We start from the raw sequence: 9,003 nt of genomic DNA, 5'->3' as shown, positions 1-9,003 counted from the left end.
GCGGGGCTTGAACTCACAGACCGCGAGATCATGACCTGAGCTGAAGGCAGACGCTCAACCGACTGAGCCACCCAGACGCCCCAGTATCCCCCAATTTCAAATTCTATGGTATATCTGAGTGGTGGAATGAAGTGTGAATTTCATTTCCTCCGTAAATTGCATATTTTGTTAAAATTATATTTACCAGGAATATTTATTGCTTTTATAATTAGAAGAAAGACTTAACAGTAGAACTGAATTTAACTAAAAGTGCTCCATATGACCTTATTTTTGGAAGGTGGAATGTCCTTTATTAGCTAACCCCTAGAAGGATAACTTGGAAATTCACGAAATCCTCTTGGCACCACCGTACGAAACCAAAAGGTGGTGTAATGACCTGTAGATAGCAGTCATCCAATACCTGTGTTTTCGTGTAGTCGGATGACAGTGGAAATGCATCAATTTCACTTCCCCTTCNCTTTATTAGCTAACCCCTAGAAGGATAACTTGGAAATTCACGAAATCCTCTTGGCACCACCGTACGAAACCAAAAGGTGGTGTAATGATCTGTAGATAGCAGTCATCCAATACTTGTGTTTTCGTGTAGTCGGATTACAATTGAAATGCATCAATTTCACTTCCCTTCAAAGTTTAATACAGATAAGTTCAACTTTGGTGTTAGAAAAGTCAAAAGCTGTTATAACTCTATCTTGGTTATTTATGGAGCAGATACTCCACTGATGTCCTTTGTTCCTATATCTTTCCTGTTTTTCGGATTTTTAATAGTTTCCTAACATCCACGGACTGCCTTTGCACAACGATAATGGTGGTAGGAAGCCACCAGATGGAGATGTTGAGCTGCCGTTGTTAATGACAGTCAGGTCCTCCTTGACAAATCTAGTGGTTCCAACTTTAGTGGGGTGGAGAGCAACCTGGAGAATTTATTTAAAATGCAGATTCCCAGGGGTGCCTGAGTGGCTCAGTTGGTTAAGCGTCCCACTTTGTCTCAGGTTATGATCTCACCGTTCGTGGGTTTGAGCCCAGCGTCAGGATCTGTGCTGACAGCTCAAGGCCTGGAACCTGCTTTAGATTCTGTGTCTTCTTCTCTCCCTCTCTGCCCCTCCCCCCTACTCATGATGTCTCTCTCTCTCTCTCTCTCTCTCTCTCTCAAAAGTAAACATAAAAAAAAAACTAAAATAAAATACAGATTCCCAGTGCCCACCCACAGAGTTGATCGGGCAGGCCTTGGATCACGTTCCTTTCTGTGATTTTGATATAGGTGATCCCATGCACCACTCTTTGAGAAACTCAGACGTAAATGAAAATCGAAACCATGAACCTATATGGAAACATTTAGGGAAAGCATATAAATTGAGAAAAGAACCAAGGAAACCCAAGTCCTGAGGAACGCCATCATGTGAAACAACTTGCACTGGTAATAAGAAGTTAAAGAGGGGCATCTGGGTGGCTCAGTCAGTTAAGCGCCGGACTCTTGATTTTGGCTCAGATCATGATCTCACAGTTTGTGAGTTTGAGCCCCGCATTGGGCTCGTGCTGATAGTGCAGAGCCTGCTTGGGATTCTCTCCTTCTCTCTCTCTCTCTCTGCCCCTCCCCTGCTTATGCTCTGTCTCTCAAAATAAATATTAAACTTTTTAAAAAGAAGAAAAATGCCCTGTGACATTTGACACACCCTAAAGACATCATATACTTGAAATATATTATATTTCCCATCCCAAATCTAAATTGGTTAATAAAATGTTATATTTAATCCTGATGATCAAAACATTCATGTTTTTAAGCTTTGAAATACATATATAGCAGGCACTAGTTTGCATTCAATGTTTGATGTTCAGGAAATTGTATGCCAGTGGCCAAAAGTGTGGCCATAATAGTGACAATATAAAAATTGTAATAATGTAATCACATTTGTATTATAACTAATTATAAACATTAGTATTATTATGCTGTTATTAATATTTGAGTGCTTAATTTATATTATTGAGTGCCCATAAGAGGTTTTATGCATTATTTCACTTAATTTCATCCAAAATACTATGAGATCAATACTACTGTTATGCCTTTAAGACAGTAAGAAAGTCACCGAGGCTTAGAGAGGTCAAGAAATTAGCACAGCATCTCACAGTCTGTAAGTGGGACGGCCTCGTTTAATTTCATGTTGGACTTTCAATTCATGCTTATAGGATTTTTGTGAGTTTCCCTTTAAGAAAACCCAATGTAGTCAAGTTTTACATTAGTTTTAAAAGGCATAGATTGTGAGGGCCTCGAGCTCCTCACCTAAGTCCTGGCTCTTCTCTCGTCTCCTTGGGCCCCTGTGTAGGCATCCTTTCCCAGCTTTGCTTACTGTTAGATGTGACCATGTGACTGAGATCTAGGCTATGAGGTGTCAGTGGAAATGGTGTGTGCCACTGCCAGGCACTCACAAAAAAAACCCCCTCGTACCTGGCGCACCTCCGTGCTCTTTTCCCCTTCTAGCAAACTGCAAAGGAGGCCACCTCCAGGGCACCCATGGAAGCCACATGTTGGACGTGGCAGACTTTCTGACAGCCTGGGCCCCCGTGGAAGTGCATGGATAATGCCCACGACGAGGACATATTGACTTCCCCAGTAACGTTACAGGACATATAAATGACCTAGTTTTGAGTCATTATACATGTTTGGGTTTAAATGTCACAGTAATAGTGTACCACACCTGATGCAAGTTGGGTAAAAATAAATTTCAGGTATGCGCTGTTCTATCACGATGAATTGAATTTGGCTGCATTTCGAATAGCGGCTTAGACAGATGGGGGGTTCACTTATTCCGGTTAACATGCAGTAGGAATACACTGCTCAGGGCTGGCTCTACAGCTCAAGGAGCCAGGATCTTCTCCTTTCTTTCCCCTCTATCCTTAAATGTGGCTTCTGTCTCCTAGGTCACAAGCATTGTATCTATATTAGTGGCAGGACAAAGAGTAAAAGATCAAAGAGGGAAGCCAGCTGCATCTTTCCAGTCCATGAAGCTTTCCTAGGAATGCCACCAGTGTCGTCTGGGGCACATATCATGGTCAGCCCAGGGGCTGGACTGGGCCACGTGCTCACCTCTACATCACCTCTACATGCAACGGGGTCAAGGTTCTGTTAGCAAGGATGAAAGGGTGAAGGACAGAATGCTTAGATAGATGCACGGCCTGCCATAGCACGTATCTTACATTATCTTCGTTAATTGTCGAAATCCCTTATGGTAGCTTCTTACAAATCCAGATTCCTGTCCTCATGCCAGCCATAAAGAATCAGAACGTCTCTGAAAATTTGGATGCACACTTCTTTCAGGTTGTGGAACTGCTTATCTTTGTTCCATCGAGGATAGCCCCTTTGTCTTTTCACCTGGTCTGGTCTGCGTGAACTCTTCAATGGGTTTATCATTTCATAACGCTTAGGTGCATTCCAAAATGTTAACGCTAGTACCTTCCTCAGCTAACTTGTTTCGAAATTTACATTGAAAGCGACCACTTTTGAAAGGACTTCCGCATCTACAGTCACACTCTTCAAACCATTTTCTGTATTACTGGAAGACACAAACCCTGCTAGAGATCACGATTTACAGCTGATGATGTGGTTTATTACCAGAGCGGCAAAGTAACACAAAATGGTCACAGCTGCGGGCCAGGGGACAGCAATGGGCCAAAATACCGAAGGTCTGTTCCTAGCTCTACTTTGAAGCTCTGCAAACTTGGGTAAACATTTGCACTCTTTGATCCTCATCCTCTTCAATTATAAACTGTCCTTATACTAATGCACCTTCCAGAGGGTTATTAGGATAATTAAGTACGTCATGGGTATGTATACTTTCAAAGGGCAGTAAAGCTTACAGACATGTTGTTTCTCTTTATGGGCAAAGAGTAACCCATTTGAATTGTAAGTTCCAAATCTCCTCGGTCGAATTACAGATGTCTCCAGCATGGTCAAGGTGAGGCACAAAAGTACAGACTCATTAGCACACAGATGATTGGATTACAGTGTAGTGAGAGGAGAGAGGCAGCACAAATCACAGTATCAGGCAAAGGAAAGAGTGTCAACCAAGACTCGACAGAGAAGTTGACTGAGCTTGTCCAAAGGCCCAGTGGGGGGAAACAGCAATGGCGTGCTTGAGGAAACTGCGAGAAGCTCAGGGTGGAGAGAATAAAAGGGGAGTTGAACGAGTCAAGATCCTAAGGGTCCTCATATGTAGGGTAGACCCTCTTGTGGAGGCTCTGAGGAATCACTGAAGGATCTTAGCCATCCTCGTGTCCGCCAATATCTGAGGATTCAGAGTTAGACAGATCTGACTTAGAGTCCTCATTCTACTACAAGCTGTGGTTTTGGCACAGGATAAATGAAATGACTGGCAGAACAGGACGGAGAAGCAGAATCAGGGACAGAGCAAAACTTGACATATGAAAGACATGGCATAGCTGATAGTGGGGAAAGTGTGTGCCATTCAATAAATGAGGATGGTACAATTATCTTTTTTTCATGGGAGGGAAAAAGCAATTAGATCACTACCTGACAGCAAGCACAAAGACCAATTTCACATGATCAAAGACTAAAATAAGGCAACATCATCACACCTTAAAACGTCTATAAGAAAACATAGAAGAAAACTTTTATGACCTTAGGGTTCAGACAATTTTATTTGAAAAGGCCCAGGAGGCAAGAAAACAAATATGAATTGGACACCATCAAAATTTTAAACATTTGGGCATCAAAAGACATTCTCAAGAGAGCATCCAGGCAATCCGTGGAATGGATAAAAATAATTGCAAATAGTCTCTCTGATAAGAGATTAAAATGCTGAACATATAAAGAGGTCCCACAAATGAACCACAACCACCACCACAACTACAGCAAACACCATCTGATTAGAAAATTGTCAAGGGAATCACAACCACACTGAGATTCCCTCAACCACCTCACGCCGGCCAGAGTGGCTAAAATGAACAAATCAGGAGACTCTAGATACTGGCGAGCATGTGGAGAAATGGGCACCCTCCTACACGGTTGGTGGGAATGTCAACTGGTGCAGCCCCTCTGGAAAGCAGTGTGGAGGTTCTTCAACAAATTAACACTAGGACTCCCCTATGAGCCCGCAATAGCACTGCTAGGAAATTACCCAAGGGATCCAGGAGTGCTGATACGTAGGGGCACATGTACTCCAGTGTTCATAGCAGCACTCTCAATGATAGCCAAAACATGGAAAGAGTCTACGTGTCCATCAACTGACGAATGGATCAAGAAGATGTGGTTTATCTATACAACGGAACATACATGACAATGAGAAAGAATGAAATCTGGCCATGTGTAGCAACATGGATGGAACTCGAGGGTGTTATGGTGAGCGAAATAAGTCAGGCAGACAAGGACAGCTACCATATGTTTGCACGTATAGGAGGATTAGGGGAAACTTAACGGAGGACCGTGGAGGAGAAGAAGGGGAAAAAGAGTTGGGGAGAAGGATGGAGGCAAACCATGAGAGACTCGAATGCTGAGAACAGACTGAGGGCCGATGGGGTTGGGGGAGAGCGGAAGGAGGGTGATGGGCATGGAAGAGGGCACTTGTGGGGATGAGCACTGGGTGTTACATGGAAACCAACTTGACAACAAACTATTTAAAAAAATCAAAACTAGCGGCACCTGGGTGGCTCAGTCGGTTAAGCGTCCGACTTCGGCTCAGGTCATGATCTCACGGTTTGTGGGTTCGAGCCCAACGTCGGGCTCTGTGCTGACAGCCAGCTCAGAGCCTGGAGCCTGCTTCAGATTCTGTATCTCCCTCTCTCTCTGACCCTTCCCTGCTCACACGGTCTCTCTCTCTCTCTCAGAAATAAATAAAACATTAAAAACTTAAAGAAATAAACAAAAATAAAAATATAATTTAAAAAATTGTCAAAGGACAGGAATGGACGTTTCTCCAAAGGAAGTGTACAAATGGCGATAAGCACAAGAAAAGATGCTAAACATAACTCATCATTTATGAAATGCAAATGAAACTACGAGGAGATAGCACTTCACACTCATTTGGATACCTGTTATCGAGCAAACAAATACAAAAACAAAACAGAGACAAAAAACCCGGGATCACAAGTGTTGGCATGGATGTGGAGAAATAGGAACAATTCCACACAGTTGGTGTGATTGTAAACTGGTACAGCCACTATGCAAAACGTGTGGAAGAACCTCAAAAACTAAACAATAGAACCACCGTACAATCCATCAATTCCATGGCTGCTATATACCCAAAAGACGTGAAAGGAGAGGATCAAACAGATAGTCAGTGTCAGAAAGATACTTGTGTACCAGTACTCATACACAAATTCCACAATGGATAAAACTGGAAACAACCTAAGGGTCCACAANTGGAGCCTGCTTCAGATTCTGTATCTCCCTCTCTCTCTGACCCTTCCCTGCTCACACGGTCTCTCTCTCTCTCTCAGAAATAAATAAAACATTAAAAACTTAAAGAAATAAACAAAAATAAAAATATAATTTAAAAAATTGTCAAAGGACAGGAATGGACGTTTCTCCAAAGGAAGTGTACAAATGGCGATAAGCACAAGAAAAGATGCTAAACATAACTCATCATTTATGAAATGCAAATGAAACTACGAGGAGATAGCACTTCACACTCATTTGGATACCTGTTATCGAGCAAACAAAATACAAAAACAAAACAGAGACAAAAAACCCGGGATCACAAGTGTTGGCATGGATGTGGAGAAATAGGAACAATTCCACACCGTTGGTGTCATTGTAAACTGGTACAGCCACTATGCAAAACGTATGGAAGAACCTCAAAAACTATACCATAGAACCACCCTACAATCCATCCATTCCATGGCTGGTATATACCCAAAAGACGTGAAAGGAGAGGATCAAACAGATAGTCAGTGTCTAACAGATAGTCAGAAAGATACTTGTGTACCAGTACTCATACACAAATTCCACAATGGATAAAACTGGAAACAACCTAAGGGTCCACAACAGATGATTGGATCACTGCCCCCCCCCCCCGAAAGTGGACTACATGGAGAAATCACCTCAGAGGTCAGCCCAACTGCCACACCCACACACTGCCCTGTTGGAGCCCCGGACCGAGGACTCCCTGGGGACATCACCTCAGAAATCAGCCCAGCCGCTGCCCCACATTGCTCTCGGGGGTCTCGTCCTTGTCCTGTCTCTCCCAGCCCCCGAGGACTCCGTGGGGACATCACCGCAGAAGTCAGCCAAGCCGCTGCCGCCCCACACCCTGGTCCCCTCATATCTGAGTAGACGACGCCCCCACCCCACCCCGCCAGCTTCCGTGCCCAGAAAGGGCCACAAGACCCACCCTCCCCAGCCACCTGGCCTCCCTGAGGGTCCCTATGTCCCAGCCCCATCCTCTGTCTCTCTGTGCCTCCCTCCATCCCTCTACCTGCATAGTGACCTCCACACCGAGTCGTCTGCGATGCTCCCCTAAGGGACTCGTGAGGGCAACCGACGGCCAGCCGCGCCTGGGCAGGAGCGTCGCTGATTGGTTGTCTAGGCGCACGTGCTGGGGGCGGTGCCTTGGCCGAGACAGGCGCCCTGGACCCCAGGCCCTCCAGGCATCCTTGCCAAGGGGTGGAGGGCCCCTGGCTCCGAGTTTCCAGTTCTACCGCCCGAGGACGTTTCACAGGCCATCTTCCCGGGAAATCACTAAACGATACCCAGCACGAGTGTGGAACAGGTGCTCAAGCCTCCACCTTCCCGTTGTGGGGGAGTTTAACAATTCCTACTCCGTCTCCTCCGGGGACCCTTTCCACGCACTGCTTCCGCTTGCACGGGAATGGCCATCCTCCCGAGGGTTGTGTAAACCGCCCCGCTCCCTGTTCTCGGTCCTTTGGTCCTGTTTGGCTTCGTGGAAGCCCCGTGTGTGTGTGCTTGAACATCCTCGCTTCCTGGTGTGCTGCCTGGGTCTTACGACACATTGTATCGCGTTCTGCATAGTATTCCGCCACGTTCTTTCTCACCCAACATTGTGTCCCAACGGTGTCTATGCTGCTCCGTGGGGGCACAGTGCTTCCATTTTCCCTGAGGTAGCACACACCGTTGTGGAGCCACTCGTCAGTTCGTTCATCCATTTCCCCGTCCATCGACACGTGGAGACTTTCCACTTTAGAGCCCTAAAACCCAGTGATGCTAGGACGATTCTAATGCCCGGCATCCGTGCATTATGCTTTGCAGCGCTGAAAGGAGTCAAAGAGGTGAAAGCTAGCTGAGTATACCGTAGAGCCAAATTACTTCCAACGTGTATGACTCCACCAGCAGGTTGGGTTCTGATTGTTCTATATACGCACTCTCTACGGGGTATAACCAGATTACAGTTGAGTGAGGTGGTGGTGGGTGGGTGGGGGGATGCGAGCCGTGTCGGTGGTGGTGGCGGCGGCGGCGGCGGTAATAATCCTCTTTAGCATTTCTCCCACACTAAGAAGAATGAGCTCTCTCTTATGCTCATTGGCCAATGCAATTTTCTTTTCCATGACATCTATCTATGTGGGTGTTATGACCTTTCTGCAACTGGGTAGGATGACTTGCTTACAATCTTGTAGAACTAGACATCAGTCTTTACAGCAGGGTTTCCCTCTGCCTTTTTATTGCAATAACGTAGAAACAACGCAAACTGTACCTGTGCAGCCATTTATAGGTGTACAGCCCAGTGGCATTAAGTACATTCCTATTGTACAACCATCACCGCCATCGGTCTCTAAAACTTGCCCATCTTTCTGAACTGAAACTCCGTACACATCCAACACCGATTGCCCATTCCCTCCTCCTCCCAACTCCTGGCGACCACCACTTTGCTCCCTTTCTCTATGAATTTGGGTACCGCATACATACCCCATTTGTCCCTCTGTGACTAGCATATGTCACTGAGCATAACGCTTCGTGATTTCCCGGGAAGATGGCCTGTGAAACGTCCTAGGGCGGTAGAACTGGAAACTCGGAGCCGGGGGGGGGGGGGGGGGGGAGGG

At 45.6% G+C, this 9,003-nt stretch overlaps 1 protein-coding gene across 1 annotated transcript in view; it reads left to right on the top strand.

The window, feature by feature from the left end:
- Positions 1-8,386: 8,386 nt before the first annotated feature.
- LOC144238767 (synaptonemal complex protein 3-like) overlaps positions 8,387-9,003 on the top strand; it is a gene marked incomplete at its 3' end in the record, with an annotated part of 6,658 nt that continues 6,041 nt past the window's right edge. Inside the window, exon 1 of the mRNA XM_077772661.1 lies at positions 8,387-8,425. Within this exon, the coding sequence (XP_077628787.1) occupies positions 8,387-8,425 (39 nt within the window). The remainder of the gene's footprint in view (positions 8,426-9,003) is intronic.

The sequence above is a fragment of the Crocuta crocuta genome, unplaced genomic scaffold, assembly GCF_008692635.1.
Source record: "Crocuta crocuta isolate KB4526 unplaced genomic scaffold, BGI_CrCroc_1.0 scaffold1706, whole genome shotgun sequence".
NCBI lineage: Eukaryota > Metazoa > Chordata > Mammalia > Carnivora > Hyaenidae > Crocuta > Crocuta crocuta.
This window is presented reverse-complemented; position numbering and strand designations above follow the sequence as displayed.